At 32.8% G+C, this 22,116-nt stretch overlaps 3 protein-coding genes across 3 annotated transcripts; all 3 read right to left on the bottom strand.

The window, feature by feature from the left end:
- Positions 1-1,147: 1,147 nt before the first annotated feature.
- On the bottom strand, positions 1,148-5,591 carry LOC118031862 (uncharacterized). The gene is made up of 10 exons (XM_035036365.2): positions 5,410-5,591; positions 5,070-5,312; positions 4,717-4,883; positions 4,086-4,184; positions 3,881-3,949; positions 3,657-3,797; positions 3,463-3,552; positions 2,832-2,999; positions 1,697-1,775; positions 1,148-1,580 (listed from the first exon to the last, which is right to left on the bottom strand). The coding sequence occupies exons 1-10, from the start codon at positions 5,486-5,488 to the stop codon at positions 1,453-1,455; spliced, it is 1,263 nt and encodes a 420-aa protein (XP_034892256.1). The 5' UTR covers positions 5,489-5,591; the 3' UTR covers positions 1,148-1,452.
- A 299-nt stretch (positions 5,592-5,890) lies between these two features.
- Positions 5,891-9,299, bottom strand: LOC118031864 (uncharacterized). Its single transcript, XM_035036368.2, has 5 exons — positions 8,977-9,299; positions 8,785-8,834; positions 7,049-7,172; positions 6,815-6,922; positions 5,891-6,683 (listed from the first exon to the last, which is right to left on the bottom strand). Exons 1-5 carry the CDS (start codon positions 9,152-9,154, stop codon positions 6,067-6,069), a joined length of 1,077 nt encoding a protein of 358 aa, XP_034892259.1. The 5' UTR covers positions 9,155-9,299; the 3' UTR covers positions 5,891-6,066.
- A 6,344-nt stretch (positions 9,300-15,643) lies between these two features.
- On the bottom strand, positions 15,644-19,244 carry LOC118031863 (uncharacterized). The gene is made up of 5 exons (XM_035036366.2): positions 19,020-19,244; positions 18,828-18,877; positions 16,739-16,862; positions 16,505-16,612; positions 15,644-16,368 (listed from the first exon to the last, which is right to left on the bottom strand). The coding sequence occupies exons 1-5, from the start codon at positions 19,198-19,200 to the stop codon at positions 15,752-15,754; spliced, it is 1,080 nt and encodes a 359-aa protein (XP_034892257.2). The 5' UTR covers positions 19,201-19,244; the 3' UTR covers positions 15,644-15,751.
- Positions 19,245-22,116: the final 2,872 nt, after the last annotated feature.

Genomic DNA, 22,116 nt, shown 5'->3' with positions numbered 1-22,116 from the left:
TGAAGGATTGCAATGTAATATTGGAATGAGACAGCTTAAAGACTTGAGATGATATATTCATGAGGGGGAGTTAATACACATCGCATTCTTTTTTCCTTGACCTAGGTTTTGTCCCATTAGGTTTTCTTGGCAAGTTTTTAATGAGATAATTTTCAATGCGCAAGGCTATATAATAGACATCCGAAGAGAGTATTATAAAATCATACATTGTATGTGGATGTCTAGATGCCTTCCTACACCCCTTTTTTATTATGTTCATTCATCATCATCAAGTTCATTTGAATCTCTCCAAATTCATTTGAATCTATATCTTTTTATGATCTTTGAGCTTAAAGTATTTATATATATGTGCTTATAAATAGGAGCATTGTTAAAAGAATAGTTGACACACTTATATAACTACAAATTCATATGAAATAAAATTGCTCCCTCTTTATCCCTCCTAATCTCCGTTATTCTTATATATTATATTTACTCTTTATTAATTATATTGTTTTATTATTGTATGCTTCTTGATACATAATTTTTATAACAAGTGTGTGTGTGAAAGAAATCATTGATAATAGTTAAGAGGAAAAAGGAAATACAAATATATAAATAGTGATATATCAAGGAGTAGCAACCGTTTCATCAAAAGGTAATCTATAATCGATAAGATGTGTAAAGCTTACGTGTTTTCAAAACAAAAATGAAGCAAATTTTATCATTTTGGAAGGAAATTATCATGTAGACACTAATTAAAAAACCTCTTTTTAGGATGTGCTCTAGAACATTTCAAAAGAATTCTCATTCTTTATCCATATTTATTAATTTTAAAATAGATAATTTTCACAAATATACATTTATGCCCCCACAACACCATAAAAATAAAATGCATTTATAAAACCCCAGATACTATCAACAAGAGCCTGTTTGGATAAACGGTTCAAACTGCGTTCCCTTAAAATTTGAATTTGTTTTGCTTAAAATTATTATTATTTTTTTTTATGTTTTCAGATTGTTTTGATGTGCTGTTGTCAAAAGTGAATTTTTTTTTTTAAAAAAACATTATTTCTAAGTGAAAAACATTATTGGAACTATTCCTTAAAATATGATTCGAAAGCCAAAGCTTGTCTTTGATACCTAAAAATATCCAAAATGCATAAGGTAACGAAAAGGATGCCATGTCTATTAAGAGACAAGGTTAGTACATAATATAATTTCTGCTTTCGGCAGCAACTAGTTATTACAATGGCATACATCCCACACAAGAGAAAAGACTTGTAATTTCATTCTTGCTCACGTCTCCAATTGATTGGAGAAGGAACTGGATATTAGGATAAGCATATTGCAAATGTTTCCCGTGTTGTTGCTTAGTAATTCTTCAGTTTAACTATGTTGATGTAGGTAACTTGGCTGCTGCTTGGCTTCAGACTACGGATTCTCATGAATAGTATGATCACATCACATTATTCAGTTCTCAACAATGAATTCTTGAATTTCTATTCCCGTATGCCGTGCTCCTCCTTGTATTCGCAATAATACTTCATCTCCAACTTTCAGTGAAGTAACAGGAATAGCTGCTTTTAGCAGTCCATTTCCTGCGAAAGATGGATAGGCGATTTTGGAACATTCAAATACACAAGATGAAGAGAAACAACTGACACATAAATGACTCAAAACATTGCAAAAACCAAAACCAGCAGTTCTGACAGACCTTCACAAGGAGGGATTAAGGCAACTGTTTCTGCATTCTGGAGGAAAATGCTGTATACTGTTTGATCATCTGACTCTCTCTGCGACACCAAACATTCTAAAAGATTTAAAATACAATCCTTCTTCAATCAGCATCAGCAAGTTCTTTAACATAATTTAAAATACATGGCAAACACAAGAACAGATTCCTCTGACAAGGACTAGCAACGAAGAATATTCTCAAAGGAACCATACCAATTATAAAGGAACCAGCAAGACAAAAGAAATCCTTATTTTATATATATATATATATATATATATATATATATATAATCATACTCTACACTTCCTGGCTATTAAAATAACAGAAGAATCTCAGTTATTAACGTATTTCCCTCGAGATCTGTTTGGATTTCACTTATTTAGATTCATAACATAGGAAACGAAGAGGACAAAAAAAAACAAAAAAAGGTGCCCTAATCAAAGTTGCTTTTATGATACTCTTTTAGCAACCAAACTGATGCATAGTGCGTGCCCTAGAAGTCACAATGCAGAAACATAACATGAGAGGAATTTCATCCTCACTTTCTCTGTAAAGTGTTCTGTAAAATTATTTAGCTAAGATTTTGATTGTTTCTGTTTTCCACTTTTCCTTTGAGATTATAGGTCAACTCAATATTAAACAGAAATGGTTTTTAAGTGATCCATCTTCATAACAATTTCCATGCCCTGAACATATTCATCTCATTCTATTTCCACATCCTAATATGTTATAGCATTTCATGTGACTTCATGTCTTCAGAGATTCTGTTCTGCTCATGGAATTTTTAACAAGGTTATCATTACCAGCTAAACATCTCAAATTCTGCAGGAATGAAGCACTTAGTAGATCGACCATCTTGAACTGCACTCATTACTCTTTACTAATTAGTTTAATTTGTTTTGATCAAATGATTTCAAAGCCCCCTCATCAGGTATTTAATCATGCTGTAGATAGTTGTTAGCAATCACATTTTAACAATCAGATGACAGATTGAGATGGTCCAGACAAACAAATTGCGGTCTCAAGTTTATTCGCACAGTTTTTTACAATTGTAGTTTACAATATTTGTAATAGAACCATAGATCATGCTTGCTAATGGTATGTTCATACAAACCTTTGCCTCAACAAGAATAAGAGGTCTAGTTTCTATCTTCACACGGCCAACAATTGCAGTTCGCAGCTGCCCATTCTGATCAGCCACAGATACTTCTTCACCTGCTTTTAGCTCTGAAAGATAGCAAGTCCTTCCACCTGGAATTGAGACGTATGCATGCACTGGTCCCTGCACGTTTCCATTAGATAACTTGGTAAAATATACTAACATATATCACAGAATAAATGACCCAGAAAATACTCCAAATAGAAAATCCAACAACTTGAACTTCTGAGAAACCAACCTATTTTCATGCTTAAATTGTGCAGTAGAATAACATGACACAACCAGAAATTTACATATAACTTTACAGTTCATGATATTATAGTATTATTTAAAATTCTGAAAAAACTAGATCAACGGATTTCATTTTTAACTGTTGTCTGCCCAAGTTTCTCAAGTCTTTGCCAACGCTGTATGTAACAGAAAGCAATGAAGTGAATATTTTATGAATCAGATTACTTTTAATTGCATGGTTGCTATGCTTAAGGCAACAATATAAGGATCCAGACTGCATATTACAGTGAATACCAAAAGTTGCAAAATGACATCAGTCATCAGGATACTCTTGTCAGCATGACAAACAACTCACTGCATTAACGCGAAATGGCCTGCTTGCAATGTAATTTGACTCCAAGCACTCTGAGTGAACAAGGAATAGTCCTCTAGCAAAGGAACCAACCTGTGAAAGAATATCCATCCTATCATAAGTGATAATATATAACCAGCACAAGGAAAAAAAAACACAGGACACATAGAAGTATAGATGAGAAACTAGAGGGATACCAGAAGCCCTTCACCAGGTTTCATGAGGCTACAGAGATCCACACAAACACGATCACCCATTCCAGCTACTTGAACTCGAGTTACGATGGCTTTGGTCAAGCTTAGCAGATTGGTTGCTTCATTCCTTCTATCACAATATTCCTGATAATATTAACCAGGATAAGAAACAATCTTTACTACTTACTACTTAGGAATCAAGTGGCAAAATACTGAAATAAAATTACCTTTAACTTAATAACAGCTTCAACATCTTCAACTTTTAGAACAACTCCACCCAAACCATGCTCCAAGGCCTACAAATATGACAGCACAAACATTTAAAGTCACACCAATACAATTAAGGAAACATCCAGAAAACACTAATTTAAAAAATAAATCATGCATGTAAATTTCATTTTCCCCCCTGATCAAAGAGTATTCAGCAGATACCTCAAGGAAGATTTGTGCTTCAGAATGAGTTTTTGAGATGGCAAGCACTGTCTTTCGACTGCCTTGAAAAGCTGCAACAATATTCTCTGCAGGTATTATCTGCAAGACAAAATTACAATTATGAGATAAATTGTTTAAACTTGTGAATACTTGCAATCAAAGAAATCATTTTTGAGAATAATCTACTTTGTTAACCTTAATGAGTGAATCACCTGAAACCGTATGCAAGAGTTGTTCATGGAATAGGGGTAACAGCCAGTAGGTTTAATTCTTTGGAATATGAAACAAGTTTAGGTGTTTCTTAAGAATGTAATGGATCACTTGAATATGCAAGGGATGTTCATGGAATAGCAAGAAACGTCCATCAGGTTTAATTTTTTTAAAAAATTAAAGCATTTTTTGGGGTAAAATATATTTGTTAATAAATTAACAGCTAGCGAAGATAACATCCACATCATTACATTGTGCTTCAGGGAGAGGTACTCCTAAAAAGAAAGGCGCAGTTCTTAATATCCTAAACCAGGTAAGCACAGTGTTTTCTAAAACAAGCAAGTCCAAAACGATAAAAGATGGCTGATTGGTCCGCGAAATCCTAGCGACAACAGAATCTCCTAAGGAGCAGCATCCATACCTGCCAATCCAATAGATTAATAATTACATTCTCAGCCTGCCCATTTTCTGGTTGAAGCTGCTGTAATTCTTGGGGAGTTGAAACCTCAAAAATAGTGGCAACCCTGTTGTTCTCACCATCCAAAACTTCTCCTTCCTCAATAAATAAAGGGTTTATAAAGGAGAATGCTGCACAAACCTTAACCAAAGTTTAAAATGAGAAACTTTCATCATGCTGTTTGCTCCATTTATTGATTATATCTCTTACTGTGCGCTAATTATATTAATACAGGATCAGTAATAAAACCCATATCCTAATTAGTGATCAGAGCATGAGAAACAATGCAGAGGATGTTTAATTTAGAGAGTATTTACATGACCAGTCAATAGCAAGTTGTCTATGGTTGGACAAGAAGATGAAGGTATTCCAGCCTCTTTCGACAGCAGCAGTCATGACTTGCTTGCTTTCTGTCCATATCCATACCCTCTTCGATTTCTCATAGGAACCGCCACCTGATGACATTGTGAACACAGAAGTGGAAGAAGAAGAACACTTTGTGACACAACAACTGTAGCGCAAAAGGGTTTCCTTATTCAATCTCAACGAGTTCCTTTTATCTGCAAGTGTTTATCAATATAGAAAGCAAATTAATAAAAAGAAATATTGGGTTTTGATGAAACGTAGAGAAGAAAACGTGAGGAATTTGAACGAAACCTGTTAAGGGACTGAAGGAGGAGAAATGCTTGGGGAATGGGAATCCCAGGAAAGAAGTGGAAGAGAGCAACGTAGCCATGTTTTCAATTTTTCGTTAATTTCTCAGGGTATTCTTTTCTTTTTTTTTTTAAAAAAAAAAATATATTAAAATAATATTTTTTAAATTTTCTAAAATTTATTTTTAAAATCAGTATCCATGTCCTAAGAATTATTTCTCTTAAAAAAAAAAAAAAGTTCCGCGAGGGAACCAGACGGGGGAGCCTGGGGTTTTCATTTTCATTGAATTCCAAATGAAAAGGTTCCTGAGCAAAAATAATTGTCCCCTCAACAAAAGAAGCGGGTTAGCTGGAATTCACTAAAACAGCATGTACCTTTGGGCCCATCAACTTGGAAGGAGTCATAAGCTCCATTGAGGGGACCTCCATCGAGCTCCAAAGAAGGTGAACTAAATACACAAATTAATTCAGAAAAAGGTGGCCTATAAAGATAAATAATTGTCCGTTACGAGCAAATTCAGCGATTATTCATTCATTTTCTGGAGCAATATATTGCATCAGACAACAGAAAGAAGAAACGACCTCCTCCGACTTTGAAACTACCGAAAAGCAGTCTCGAAACACGTACATAATGTACTTGTGTTTTTGTCGTGAAAATTATCTAGAAAGTAGAGAACTTGAACAGCATGTAATGCTTGTAGGGCTTCACTGGATTCACAATCTGTGAAGGGAAGTTGGGATGGTTAACAGAATCAGGAAATCCTTGAGTCTCTAGACATAGAGCTCCATGAGGTTTATACATAAAACCACCTTTTCCCTTCACGTTCAAAGTGTTGCTAGTGAAGAACTGCACACCAGGTTGATTGGTTAATATCTCCATTGCTCTTCCAGACTTCTCGTCATGCACAATTGCTGCTTTCCTCAACTTCTTGTTTCCACTTCCATCAAGTGCGTAGTTGATGTCATAGCCCTTGGGGAGTTCGTTGATCCTGCTGCCAATGGTGTTGGGCTTGAGAAAATCAAAGGGTGTTCCTTTCACTGTCACAATTTCTCCTGTAGGAATGAGCTTACTGTCAACAGGAGTGTAACGCGAAGCAAAAATCTGAATTTTTTCTGACAAGATATCGCCACTATTGTGGCCACCAAGGTTCCAAAAGGCATGGTTGACTAGATTAACCGGCGTGGCCTTGTTTCTAGCTTTTGCTTCCATTGTTATACACAGTTGGTTGTCTCCAAGGAGCGTGTAGGTTGTTTTTACAAGGAGATCACCAGGGAATCCTGTGAATATGAAAATAATCTTCACATTAAGTGTGTCATTCATGCTCTTAAATATATCATAGATGTTATATGTGAGCCTCTCCAGTGTGGAAAATTAAAACTATGGCCTTAACATGCTATGTAGTTCTTACCTTGTTCACCATCAAAGCTGTGATAAGCAAAGACAATATAAGGAACAGGACCATCTGGGCTGTACTTTTTCACTTTCCAAACAACCTTACTGAATCCTATAGGCCCGCCTGATCATATCCACATAAGCAAGCAATTCGTTCAGAAAGAAACAAGAAATCTCATGAAAATGGTAGAAAAGCAATCTGAGAAAATTAAGCTTCCACTTTGCTGGGTGTAATATGATGGAAGGTTACCATGAATCGTGTTATTCCCTGAATTAGCAGGTAGTTTGTAAACAGTTCCATTCAAGGTAAACTGAGCATTAGAGATTCTATTGGCAACCCGTCCCACGGTGGCCCCAAAGGGTGATGAAGCATTCTGCACAAAAAGTCTATCAATTTCGTAGTATAATTCAAGGGAAATCATAAATGGAAAACACTTGACGTGAAACAAAGCATAAAGTGTCTGACAGAAATGCACCAACAGACACAACAGTTTCTGCGTGTCAGAAGTGAATTTAGTTTTTTCTTTGAACAAAGGGAAGGCTTTTTTTTTTTCTTAGGTTGCAGAAAAGCAATAATTTGAAAGACGATACATTTCTTAAGAAGAACAAAACAATTATTAAAGTATAAAACGGGTCATGCTATTTTTCTTACATGTTAGAATCTTCTCTAATTAACTGATAATTTAGAACTTAAAACCCTATTCTAAGTAGTCTCAAATAAACAGCTTCTTTTGTTTACTTTTGACAGGATTGAAACGCTGGAAAAAAAAACAATAACAGAAGTAATTCTCTCTATGTATATATAGGTTTCTGTTAGGAATTTTTTTTTAAATCTATTATTAACCCTATTATTATGCCCTTCTGTGTTCTTTCTCCCCCCCCCCCCCATACCATATGTACTTAGTTGATGCTTGATATGTAATGTGTTTTTTAAAATTTATTTTAATTTAAAATATATTAAAATGATATTTTCTTTTTATTTTTTATATTAATATATCAAAATCATATAAGAACAATTAAAAAAATCAATTTAATGATTTTTCATGCAAAAAAAAAAACAATTTAAAAAGTAAAAATAAATAATTATTTAGTATCCATTTGATATTGTGATAGATTTTTTTTTGAAATTATATTTTACCTAAAAAATTAAATTAATGTTTTTAAAATATTTTTTTTTATAATTTTAATATACTAATATAAAAAAAAAAATATTTCACAATACCAAACACATTATTAATTTTTCAATATATATATTAAAAAAAAACAAAGTAGAATTTGAAAATGTCATAGGTCAATTATCATGGTCTTACAGTTAATTACCTTGGAAGAGTCATAGGCAAAATATATTAAAACTATCTACAAAATTTTATTTTAATAATTTTTCAGGAAAAAATTAATTTGAAAAATACTTTAAAAAGTAGAAATAAACAATCATTTAGTGTTCATTTAATATTGTAATAGCTTTTTTTTTTTTAATTTTTTTATCTAAAAAATATAAAAAATATGATTAACATTTACAAATCACACTATTAGTTTTGTAATATATGTGCGTGTGGAATTTGGAAATGTAGCTTACCAAAAAAAAAGGAATTTGGAAATGTCAACGGTCAATTCTCATGGTCTTACAATTAATTACCTTAATTTGAAAAGTCATAGGCAAAAATTTGTCTTTATACCGAAGGAAAAGGCATTTAAAAAAGAATGCCTTCGCATTTTGGCAAAGGCAATGCAAAATTTGCGGCAGATTAATTGCAACAACACATTTGTCTAATAGCTAGGGTGTGGGTGCAGGTGTAGTGGAATACTGTATAGTACTGCAGCGGGAGTCCTGCATGGGCAGCACCATGTGCTTGAATGTCCTTGAAAGAGACACAAACGGACAGTCCTATGGGAATCATTTTGCACAAGAAAGAATGCGAAATGATCCCTTCTCTCATAATCAGAAAACTAAAACATGAAAAATTAACGAAGAGAGACAATCCTCACCATGAATTCCTCAATAGTATCAAAGCCAAGAGCAACATCACCTAGCTTTCCTGTCAAGTGTTCGTCAACAGGCAGACGTTATCAGCACCAGAACTCGATCGTATTCTTGAACTTGAGATGCTATTTATATAATAACAAACAGGAAATCCCAAGAGATTGAATTCACAAAATGGATCGAAGAAGACAACATACCATTTTTATCAGGGAGAACAAGGGAGATGATACGGGCACCATAATTGGTAAGCTTCATGCTTAGATTTCCCTTCTTGAGCTCGTATATCCCAATCTCTCCCCCCATTGCCGAGTCAATACAGGCACACCCAGAAATTACCAGTAGGGTAAAACAAAACGACGCTGAAAACTTGGCCATCTTCTCCACGCAGAATATGAAACAGGCTCGGTCTTTTATCTGAAGATACGAGTCCTTAATTATATGAGAGATATTTATGGGTGCGCATTGGAGTTGAACGTGTGAAATAGAAAATAAAGATAGAGCGTTTCGACGATAGCCTGTGGTGCTGGTAATGGATCAACACAACAAGAGTGTTAACTTCTCCATTTGCGGACCCCGCCATGAAAAGGAGACCATGCATGCTTGGCCCAAAGGGTGCTCAGTTTCGGCGTGCCCGAGTCACAGATTGGACATTTCTTTAGAAGCTCGTCCATGGCCTTTCATGAACTTAATGGGCCCGTCACTTTCATCTCTCCAAGAATTGTGCCCTTGTTATGATAGGCGTCTAGTGCTTTGCTATACTTCTGTGGATCTTGTGTAAGCACGCTTCAACTCTTGACTATAGCAATGCTATCATGTTCACGACTTGCCAACTCTTCAACATATTCGGGCTTAACGTCTTGAAGAATGCAATGCACTCCCAAATGCATATTTTGGATTACGCCAAGTGAAGATGCTCAAATTTGAGACTCCTCTGTCGAAGTATGTAATCATCGACAAACTCATTTGTCCATTAATGTGAGGTAAACTCAATCATACTGATAATTTGGCGGATGATATAGTAATTATGACCAAGGAATTCTTTCTTCAACTATTCTTAGCTATTGAGCTTGTCTGACTCGAGTCGGATTATGAGGTATCTATAATCAAGGTACTATAATCTGATTTTATATTTTAGAATTAGAAAATCGATATACACATGTAACAAAATATTCTAGAAATATAAAAATTCTTAGAAAATTATTGTATGTTTATTGATATAAAAATCATCAATGAATTTACAAATGAAAACTTGTCGTCAACAAGCATTTTCTCGCTGATATCTTATCCGTTAGTAATTTTATCGGTTATTTTTATATAGAAAAATTATTGTAATCAGTGATGAAAATAGACATCGACTATTGTTTGTTGACATATCTGATGGTAAATAGTACCGATGGATTATAAATAAGTAAATTCATCGGTGATATATTATGTGTCACTAACGGATTGGCCGACATGGTTTGTTGGTGAATCTGTCGGTTTATATCAAAACAATTTACAACTCTATGTAATTCTTTGAGAAAAATGATCCTATTTGACCGACAGAATCACTAATGATTTTTTATGTCCATCGGTGATTTTGTTGATGTTTTAGTTAATTAATTTTTTTTAACATGCTATCAAACAATGTAACATTAAGCAACATTAAACAATAGTAAACAACTAATTTAAATTGAAGAACACATTTTATATTATTAATTTAAATATATAAATCAATTACAAAAAGTCTATATATATATATTAATAAAAAGCTAGCTCGACATATGGATAGGAAGAGGGGAGGGGAGGAAAATCTCTTAGAGGTCTATAAAGGGTAGGACCAAGGTTGTTAAAATCACAATTTTAACACGGCACGGAAAATACAATACAAACTCGAATCGTAAAATTGTAAAATCCTAAGGAATTTTAAAATACATTAACAAAAAATTCATGATTCAAATAAAAATTCATATGTAGTTCAAGCACATGAAAATACATGTTTCAAATAAATTTCATACATAGTTCAAGTATCTTAAAATACATACTTCAAATAAAAATTCATACATAATTTAAATAACTTTTCATTAGCTAATAATTAACAAACTTAAAACAAACATTTTGCTAGTGTGTCATGTAAACTAAAACCAGCTTCGGTGCCTTCATCTTCCTTATTATTCCTCAGACATTCATCAATATCATTAGCATCAAGATGATTATTAGTGTCACTACTAGTATCAACACCAATATTATGAACATTAGTGCTACTACTAGTATGAACATCAATATCATCAATTTGAATCTCTAAATCATCTTCAATACCATGACTCTCAATTTCAGCATCATTAGGAATTTCTTCTTCATCACTCTCATCTTCATTACCATTTTTTCTTCATGTTGCACTGTCAATAGGACCAAGAAAATCAACGTTCGAATGTTTTTCTCCCTCGGTTATCCAATCATTATCAGATGAAATATCATCTTCTACACTAAAATCATTAGCTTGCTTTTTGACTTGATTATTATTCAATTTCAGATTGCACATTATAAATACTAAGTCATTCATTTTTCTCTGGTGCAAAAAATTTCTTCGTTTTGTATGAACCTAAATAAGCAATTCAAATTTATAAGATTTTTATAAAATATTTCAACATTTAAAATAAAAAAAATTAAAAAACTCACCATTTCAAATGCACTCCAGTTACGCTCACATCCAGATGAAGTAAAAGTCAAGCTTAGAACTCGGATTGCAACCTTTGTAATTCTGGACATTCATCCCCATAAAAATCCCACCATTGAGCTTGAGTTTTTTTTATCTCTTGCTGTCTTGGCAACCTCAATGCCAAATAACCCTTTTACATACTTGAATGATTCAAGTTGCAAGTCAATTTTGCACCTTCACTTTCATTAGGCACCATCCTTTATAAGCATTGATATAATTCAATTTTAATGTTGGTATTAACCTTAAAATTATGATTATAATGATAATGAGGATTCAAATAATAAGCTGCTACATATAAGGGCTTGTGAAGTTGAAGTTCCCATATTGTATTAACAATATTCCATATAGTTATATAACTATATAAAACAAAAAAACAATAAAAATATCATTACAATTTAGGAATATCTCAATTGGAAGTATCTCTAAAGACATTCATATTAATAAATGACAATATTTGAAATAAAAATTAGCAAGATATATATATTTTTTTCTCAGAACCAAAATTTACCTGTATCTTCTATTTTGCTTCATCCATTGCTTTATATATAAAACCCATAGCTGGTTTCTCATCTGAATCAATTAATCAAAGAACTTTAATTAGAGGATATGTTGTCTTAATACATATAGTGACATCATGCCAAAACCTGCTGTCCAAAACATAATTTTGAATTTGTTTCCCTTCTTCTATTCTTACAAACTTACATGAACTCCACTGTTTGGAAGTAAACATAGTCATCAGCTGCATTTTATGATCATTCAAACATCCCAAAGTCAAATATGCAGTAGCAAACCAAGTGGCAGCAGGTCTAATCAAATCCCTTCCTTTCATAAAGTGCCTTAGCATGGAAATAAGAATAGTTCTTGAATAAATATATGAGATGATTCTCCTTCCCTTGGCAATAGTTACTTGATGAACCTTTAACTTCTTCTCAAAATCTTCTAATATCAAGTCAATACAATGGGTAACACATGGTGTCTAAAACAAACTTTTTCTTTTTTCCATCAATAATTGTCCTACTACCTTATAATTTGCAGTATTATCGGTGACTACTTGGACAACATTTTCCTTCCCAATCCTCTCCACAATGGCATCTAACATTTTAAATACCTTATTAGCAGTCTTGGACATATTAGAAGTATCCATCGATGACAAAAAAAAACTATCCCTTTAGGATTATTAACCAAAAGGTTACAAATACAACATCTTTTTTTATCTGTCCATCCATCAAATATTATTGAATAACCTGTTTTTTTTTTTTTTTCATTCTAGCTTGTACTCCTCAAGTAATGTCATTATTTGATCCACTTCTTGCTTCAAATACTTCTTTCTAATATCATATTAGGATGGAGGCTTGAAACCTAGTCCATGCTTTGCAACCAATTCAAGTGCCTTTACAAACTCATGGTTTTTTACACAATTAAATGGAATTGCACTAGTATAGAAAAACCTTGCAATTTGTCAACATGCTTCTTCTCTAATATCCTTTTTTAGCAATTGATTTAGGGTTGTTTGTGTACTTCGACTCCCATTAACTACTCTCTTTTCTTTATCTTTGGAGCTAATTTCTTTTATTTCATCATCATCATCATTTGCAGTATATTGATGAGCCTTTCTTTTCTTTTCATTTGCTTTTAGATTTTTCACCAAAATACCCAAAATCATTTACTTAACATTTTCTGGAACTTGCTGACATTGCTCAACATCATTACGAGTGCAAGCCAAATGCTGTTTGAAATGAAAAATATCTCTACTGATAATTTTTTGACAATACTTGTACTATACTTTTCTAGAATTCTTCTCAATATCTATACCATGTTGCCATCCCACATCAAGTTTATTACCAGAAGAATTTTTTCTATATGCCATAAGTTCAAGTGTTCAACAATTCAAGAATCAACTCAAATCAACCATGTAATAAATCCAAACATTTTATGATTATAATTAAATTTTTGTTATACATAACAATTCACAAAACTATAATACTGAAATGGCATCCTAAAATCATTTCATCATTCCATAGTTTAAATGGATAGCCTACAGCTCCACACTCCACAAAGCGAAAAACATGATTTAACAATTTCAATTTTCACCCAATTAATTCAATTCAATTTAGTCTAATTAATTTAGTATTATAATACTGAAATGGCATTCAATTCAGTCCAATTCAACAATTTTCAGTTCAATTTTCACCCGATCAATTCCATTCAATTCAATTCAACATTATAAATATACAAATTATTGGACCGGGCAAAATCAAAAGTGTAATTAATAATTACAGGGTAACAAGGAAAAATAAAAATATATTACAGGGGGATATACAGTTACGATTTATGGGGCAAAATCAACTTACGGTGAAGAGGAGCAGTTGATGATAAAGGTTGAACGACTGCTAGTGAAGAGGAGTGATGTCGCCTGCTGCTGTTGATGAAGAGGAAGCTGTCAGCTGTTGATGATGGGAAAGAAATGAGATCGTTGCCGGCATGCCGTTATTGATGAAGATTGAAGAGGAAGCCCGAAGCCATGAGCTGTTGAGGAGATCGTCGCCGCTGTTAATGAAAAGGAAGCCGTGACCGTGAGCATTGATGGCTGGACTTTGAAGTGAAGACTGGAGTGAGGAAAGAGAAGGAGTGAAGACTGGACCATGATCGTGACCGTGACCATCGCCCCTTTTGTGGTTGTCGATACTCGGTTGGTTAGTTAGAGAAGGGGATTAGGGATTTGTTTGGTGAAAAGGAGGAGTGAATATTGAAGAGTGAAGACCGTTTTTGTGACTGGAGTGAAGACCTCGTGGCATGACTTGCATTTCCACAGCCAATAGGCGCCTGACAACTGGAGCATGGGGGAACATTTTGCTTCAGTGCATGCGTTTTGTTACAATTATAAGATTAGTCCTGAAATCGTGATTTTGAACGATTTCACCCAATTTCAACTCGATTTCACCAATTTTTTTAATTTTTTCAAACGATTCAGCATATAAAGCATGTTTTGACTCGTAAAATCGTATGATTTGACAAAACATGATTTTAACAACCTTGGTCCCCACCACCCAATTCTAGAAAAAGAGAAAACATCAATTGTTTGGTAGAAGAGAGAGCGAGAGAAGAGAAAAAGTATAAAGAGTATGATTTTTAAGGAAAATAGGGGAAAGTAAGAGATTTCCTTAAATATTTGGGTTTGAATTCATCGGTGAGATTTTCTTTTGATAATTCTGTTGGTGATTTATCATGTTAGCACATCACTAATAAAATCATCGACAAGATATTTTACAATAATCAATGAATTTGTCGTTCATTTCAAAAATCTATAAAATCTTTTGAAAACCTTCAAATTCATCGAAGAATTTCCATCTGCATATATTTTCATCAGTGAATCCAATCCTATGAATTTTTCCTTAAACTCTGTATCATTCTTTAATGATTTTGTTTTCCATTGATGAGTTCGTCGCTGAGTACAATATTATCGATGGAATTTTTTTTCACCATTAAATTCGTCTATTGGTTAAATCTCCTAAATACTTCCCAAAACTCTTTATATTTCTCTAATGATTTTAGCAACTGTTAGTGAGTACAATATCATCAATGGAATTTTAATTGCCGGTGTATCCATCTATTGGTTTAAAATCTTGAATGCTTTCTTAAACTCTTTGGAATTCTCCAATTATTTTAATGATTGTCAATGAGATTGTTGATGAGTTACAACATCACCAACAAAATTATATCCAACTCTCTATAATTCTCTAATGATTTTAGCATCCATCAATGAGTTTATCGGTAAGTTAAATCAACGATGGAGTCATTAATGGTTATTTAATATTTTTTTATTTTTGTTAGCTATGACATTAGTGAAGTTTTAAATTTATTTTCTTATTTATTGGATATAATCCTTATTTAGCCTAATTAAGCAACAATAGCATTTATATTCACAACTTATTCAACAACTCATTAAAACTACAAACAAAACAACAAACACTATATAAAATTATAAAGTACAATGCATTATATAATGACAATAAATATCTTATTTACGCAATGATATTTCATATCTAAAATCAGTTTAAATATATTGTTTAATTTAAATTTCATCATCTTTATTGTCAATAAATATCTTACGAGCAATATAATCTATTCAACGATTATTCATTCATTTTCTAGAACAATATATTGCCTCAGACAACAGAAAGAAGAAACGACATCCTCCAACTTTGAAACTACAGAAAAAGCAGTCTCGAAACACGTACATAATGTACTTGTTGTGTTTTTGTCGTGAAAATTATCTAGAAAGTAGAGAACTTGAATAACATGTAATGCTTGTACAGCTTCCCTGGATTCACAATCTGTGAAGGGAAGTTGGGATGGTTAACAGAATCAGGAAATCCTTGAGTCTCTAGACATAGAGCTCCATGAGGTTTATACATAAAACCACCTTTTCCCTTCACGTTCAAAGTGTTGCTAGTGAAGAACTGCACACCAGGTTGATTGGTTAATATCTCCATTGCTCTTCCAGACTTCTCGTCATGCACAATTGCTGCTTTCCTCAACTTCTTGTTTCCACTTCCATCAAGTGCGTAGTTGGTGTCATAGCCCTTAGGGAGTTCGTTGATCCTGCTGCCAATGGTGTTGGGCTTGAGAAAATCATAGGGTGTTTCTTTCACTGTCACAATTTCTCCTGTAGGAATGAGCTTATTGTCAAGAGGAATGTAACGCGAAGCAAAAATCTGAATTTTTTCTGACAAGATATCGCCGCTATTGTGGCCACCAAGGTTCCAAAAGGCATGGTTGACTAGACAAACCGGTGTGGCCTTGTTTAGAGCTTTTGCTTCCATTATTATACGCAGTTGGTTGTCTCCAAGGAGCGTGTAGGTTGTTTTTACAAGGAGATCACCAGGGAATCCTGTGAATATGAAAATAATCTTCACATTAAGTGTGTCATTCATGCTCTTAGATATATCTTAGATGTTATATGTGAGCCTCTCTGGTGTGGAAAATTAAAACTATGGCCTTAATTAATACAGACTAAATGCTCTTACCTTGTTCACCATCAAAGCTGTGATAAGCAAAGACAATGTAAGGAACAGGACCATCTGGGCTGTACTTCTTCACTTTCCAAACAACCTTGCTGAATCCTATAGGCCCGCCTGATCATATCCACATAAGCAAGCAATTCGTTGAGAAAGAAACAAGAAATCTCATGAAATTGGTAGAAAAGCAATCTGAGAAAATTAAGCTTCCACTTTGCTGGGTGTAATATGATGGAAGGTTACCATGAATCGTGTTATTCCCTGAATTAGCAGGTAGTTTGTAAACAGTTCCATTCAAGGTAAAATGAGCATTAGAGATTCTATTGGCAACCCGTCCCACAGTGGCCCCGAAGGGTGATGAAGCATTCTGCACAAAAAGTCTATCAATTTCATAGTATAATTCAAGGGAAATTATAAATGAAAAATATTAGTACTTGACATGAAACAAAGCATAAATTGTCTGACAGAAACGCACCAATTACAGATACAACATCTTCTGCATGTCAGATGTGAATTTACTTTTCCTTCAAATGAACCGCGAAATTTTACATAATTTTTCTATAATTCATTAAGCAAATATGCATTGATTCTTCTTTAAGTCTTCATGAATCAGATCATTCCCCCGCGTGTGATGTTTTCCTTGTTGTACTGTGTGCTTGTGTTGTGTAGGCATGAGTGATCATGGCTTAATGTGAGGGACTTGATATGAGGCTAAGTCCCTGGGATTGTTCCATATTCTAGAGTTAAGTGTTTCTATACACAGGATTATATTGATTTATGTCATTAATGAAATTACTATCCTTTTATATATAAAAAAATTAATTAATTTCTATAAACAGGATTGCAATGCTAATATGTATTCTTTAGGGTGTTATTTTTGTTTTTATAATAGATAACTGAATAAATAAAACAAGGATTGAAATTTAACTGGAATAACTTCTTTTCTTTTCTTTTTTTTTCCAATCCATGCATGTAAGTATAAAGAAAACCTCAAAGGAAGGCTTTTTTTTTCTTTCTTTTTTCGTAGATTAATGCAGAAAACAATTATTTGAAAGACGAAACATTTGTTAAGAAGAACAAAACAATTATTAAAGTATAAAATGGGTCATGCTATTTTTTCTTACATGTTAAAATCTTCTCTAATTAATTGATAATCTAGAACTTAAAACCCTATTCTAAGTAGTCTCAAATAAACAGTTTTTTTGTTTACTTTTGAAAGGATTGAAATGCTGAAAAGAAAAACAATAACAGAAGTTCCCTCTATGTATATATAGGTTTTTGTTAGGAATTTGTTTCCCTAGTTCTTGCAGGACGCTGCCCTTCTGTGTTCTTCTTTCCCCCTACAATACGTAATTAATTAATCTTTCATATTATGATAATATGTAATGTATTTTTTTAAAATTAGTTTTAATTAATAATATATTAAAATGTTAGTTTTTTTTATGTTTTTTAATTTTTACATTAGTGCATTAAAATCATATAAAAACACTTAAAAAATTAATTTAATGATTTTTGAGGTAAACAATAATTTGAAAAACAAAATTTACCATAATAATTTTTTTATTTATTTTTAAAGTGCTTTTCAAATTATTTCTTACCTTAAAACATTAAATTAATATTTTTAAAATATTTTTTATATATAATTTTAATATACTAATATAAAAAAAATATTTTACAATACCAAACACATTATTAATTTTCCAATATATATATAAACAAAGTGGAATTTGAAATATCAAGGTGAATGCTCATGGTCTTATCATTAATTACGTTGGAAAAGTCATAGGCCAAAATTTGTCTTTATACCGAAGGGAAAGGCATTTAAAAAAGGTTGCCTTCGCATTTTGGCAAAGGCACTGCAAAATATGCGGCAGATTTAGCTGCAACACATTTGTCTAATAGCTAGGGTTGTGAAATTAATTAGAATAATATAAAAAGAAATATAAATATAAAAGAGAAGAAGGCTGGAATTTTCATTAATTTATTTATTTTAAAGTGTTTAAATTAATCTAAAATATAAAAAGATTATATATAAGTTAAATTAAATATATTATCCTATCAGCATTGACATATAAAATAATATAAAATATATTATTTAACAAAGGATGTGGGTGCAGGTGTAGTGGAATACTGTATATCACTGCAGCGGGAGTCCTGCATGAGCAGCACCATGTGCTTGAATGTCCTCGAGACTTGAGAGAGACACAAACGGAAAGACAGAGGCCATTCCTATGGGAATCATTTTGCACAAGAAATAATGCGAAATGATCCCTTCTCTCATAAACAGAAAACTAAAACATGAAAAAACAAATTAAAGAGAGACAATCCTCACCATGAATTCCTCAATAGTATCAAAGCCAAGAGCAACATCACCTAGCTTTCCTGTCAAGTGTTCGTCAACAGGCAGACGTTATCAGCACAAGAACTCGATCGTATTCTTGAACTTGAGATGCTATTTATATAATAACAAACAGGAAATCCCAAGCGATTGAATTCACAAAATGGATCGAAGAAGAGAACATACCATTTTTATCAGGGAGAACAAGGGAGATGATACGGGCACCATAATTGGTAAGCTTCATGCTTAGATTACCCTTCTTGAGCTCGTATATCCCAATCTCCTCCCCCCCCATTGCCGAGTCAATACAGGCACACCCAGAAATTACCAGTAGGGTTAAACAAAACGACGCTGAAAACTTGGCCATCTTCTCCACGCAGAATGTGAAACAGGCTCGGTCTTTTATCTGAAGATACGAGTACTTATTATATAAGAGATATTTATGGGTGCGCATTGGAGTTGAACGTGTGAAATAGAAAATAAAGATAGAGCGTTTCGACGATAGCCTGTGGTGTTGAAAAGGAGACCATGCATGCTTGGCCCAAAGGGTGCTCAGTTTCGGCATGCCCGAGTCACAGATTGGACATTTCTTTAGAAGCTCGTCCATGGCCTTTCATGAACTTAATGGGCCCGTCATTTTCATCTCTCCAAGAATTGTGCCCTTGTTATGATAGGCGTCTAGTGCTTTGCGATATTTCTCTGGATCTTGTGTAAGCACGCTTTCAACTCTTGACCATAGCAATGCTATCATGTTCACGACGTGCCAACTCTTCAAAATATTCGGATTATGAGGTATTTATAATCAAGATACTATAATCTACTCTCATATTTTAGAATTAAAAAATTGATATACACACATGTAATGAAATATTCTATCAATATAAAAATTCTTAGAAAATTATTGTATTTTTATCGATATAAAAATCATTAATGAATTTACCGATGAAAACTTGTCATCGACAAGTGTCTTATCACTGATGTCTTATTTTTTAATAGTTTTATCAGTTAGTTTTATACTGAAAAATTATAGTTATCAGTGATAAAAATAAGCATCGATCATTGTCTGTTGGCATATCTAATGGTAAATATTATCGATCGATTATCAACGAGTAAATTCATCGGTTATATATTGTGTGTCACTAACGGATTGACCGACATGTTTTGTTGGTGAATCTATCAGTTTATATCAAAATAATTTACAACTCTTTGTAATTCTTTAAGAAAAATGATCTTATTTGACCGACATAATCACTAACGTTTTTTTATGTCCATCGGTGATTTCGTTGGTGTTTTAGTCAATTAATTGGTTTAAAATGCTATTAAACAATGTAACATTCAACGGCATTAAACAATAGTAAACAACTAATTTAAATTGAAGAACACATTTTGTATTATTAATTTAACTATATAAATCAATTACAAATGTCTATATATATTAATAAGAAGCTAGCATTGCTAGTGGAGGGGGAGAAAAATCTCTTGAAGATCCATAAGGGGCAGGATAATTATTGTACAAGTATGCCATCATCTCCTCTCATTGCTTCTTACTTTGCCTCCATTTCGGTCCTTAAAGCACCAATTCAATGTTCAGCCAACTCCTCAACAGCTGGTGATGGCTTCCTCTGATTGGATTATGGGATGTCTATGATCGAGACATTACAATCTTACCTCATTTCTCAAGCCATAATCATAAAGATACCATAAACCTGATTCCTATTATGTCCACCTATTGCTCTAACTTCCAATCACAACTTTAGATCGTATTCTGGATGGGTGAAGAGTCCTTTTTGTGTTTGGTATACATGTCACTGTTATGTTATTCCTACATAAAAAATTCAAAGATATGGATAAAAAACATTAATCCAAACAATATAAAAAATTTTCAAAGTTTACTTACAATAAACAACTCGGTTGTTCCTAAACTAATGCACCTTTTTTATTTATCCTCCCTCCGTATACGTGTTTCCATGTATAACTCCATCAGAGTTGGCTCACACTCAAGCTATGTTGTCTGTAAAATAAATCAATAGTTAAACGTTCTTCAAATAATAACTACTATTTTAAGAAAACTAATTAAAAATAAAATAGGCTCTTACTAGGAGCTTACATGGTTAGTAAAAGGAAGAGACACATTGACATGCTTGATAATGGAACTATGAGTCTCCTTGTTCTATTTGAAAACTCACTCCATGATTGTCTCCTAAAACCCTCTAATGTCAAGAACTCGACTCTTAGTCATCTGACTCAATTCTTCTCTTAGCATAGGTGTGCATGTCATAGTAGAAATCACATAACTTGGTTTAAAAGTTCGTTAAACTAAAAAAACATAATGATAAAAAATTACAATTTTATCAAAAATTATAAACTTAACACGTTAAAACTTATCTAGTTGCGTTATGATTTTTCCAGACTTGTCTGGCAACGTTAGAGTTTGCACCATCCCACCAAAAATTTTCTTATAATCATTAGAATAAAATAATTAATTTATAAATTTAAAAACAAATGTATATTAACTAAAAGTATAGATTATATATGCACCAACCTTAAACTTCCCCCACCAAGCCTCAACCATAAGCATCTACTATGGATGTTCTCTAAGCTGGCTTTATTAAATTAGAGTCACTTTCATCAGCAGTTTAATCAACGCTTTCATCATTGATGTTATCGTTCGCTCAGCTTCTATATTTGTGAGCCTGAAAATCAATTAATTAACTTCAAATTATATAAGCACATGGTCATTAATTTAATGTAATGTTTGAAGAAAACAAATTTTCTTAAATGGTTAAATTCGATTTCCATTCTGTTATTAACTTGCTATAATAAGAATCTCTAACAGATGAGATGCCAGAACTACGATCCATACTCAATGAACCTACGTCGTTAGCAGGTGCATCAAATGCCTCTTCATGATTAAAATCTAAATGCATTGAAGGCTCTCGAACACTACTACTTAAAAAGGCACAACCACTATATTTGAACCCTATATTTTTTTCTCAGCATCTAAACATTATAACTAAACAATTAAGCATATTCAGTTAAATTATTAATCTATGATTTATGGTTTTTCATTTTAATGCATCCATTCATTTATAAAAAATAAAAAAATTAGCAGGCTCTCTTATATGTGACCCCAGCCAAAATCTAAATAAAAATACATATAACTAAATACAATGAATCAAATCATTTTCCTCAATCAAATATCACAAATCATCAACAGAACTTACCTACAATAACAAGGATATCAAGTATAAAAAAAACTCAATAACAGTTCATTCACTAAAAC

The sequence above is a fragment of the Populus alba genome, chromosome 17 (genome assembly GCF_005239225.2).
Source record: "Populus alba chromosome 17, ASM523922v2, whole genome shotgun sequence".
NCBI classification, from domain to species: domain Eukaryota; kingdom Viridiplantae; phylum Streptophyta; class Magnoliopsida; order Malpighiales; family Salicaceae; genus Populus; species Populus alba.
This window is presented reverse-complemented; position numbering and strand designations above follow the sequence as displayed.

Coding starts and splice junctions, on each gene's coding strand:
- LOC118031864 (XM_035036368.2), bottom strand. CDS start 9,154: ATGGCCAAGTTTTCAGCGTCGTTTTGTTTTACCCTACTGGTAATTTCT. Junction 7,173..8,784: donor ATACTATTGAGGAATTCATG/GTGAGGATTGTC, acceptor CTTTTTGTGCAG/AATGCTTCATCACCCTTTGG. Junction 6,923..7,048: donor AGGGAATAACACGATTCATG/GTAACCTTCCAT, acceptor GGATATGATCAG/GCGGGCCTATAGGATTCAGT.
- LOC118031862 (XM_035036365.2), bottom strand. CDS start 5,488: ATGGCTACGTTGCTCTCTTCCACTTCTTTCCTGGGATTCCCATTCCCC. Junction 4,185..4,716: donor TTAATCTATTGGATTGGCAG/GTATGGATGCTG, acceptor TTTGTCTTGCAG/ATAATACCTGCAGAGAATAT. Junction 1,581..1,696: donor CTTAATCCCTCCTTGTGAAG/GTCTGTCAGAAC, acceptor CATCTTTCGCAG/GAAATGGACTGCTAAAAGCA.
- LOC118031863 (XM_035036366.2), bottom strand. CDS start 19,200: ATGGCCAAGTTTTCAGCGTCGTTTTGTTTAACCCTACTGGTAATTTCT. Junction 16,613..16,738: donor AGGGAATAACACGATTCATG/GTAACCTTCCAT, acceptor GGATATGATCAG/GCGGGCCTATAGGATTCAGC. Junction 16,369..16,504: donor CAGCTTTGATGGTGAACAAG/GTAAGAGCATTT, acceptor TCATATTCACAG/GATTCCCTGGTGATCTCCTT.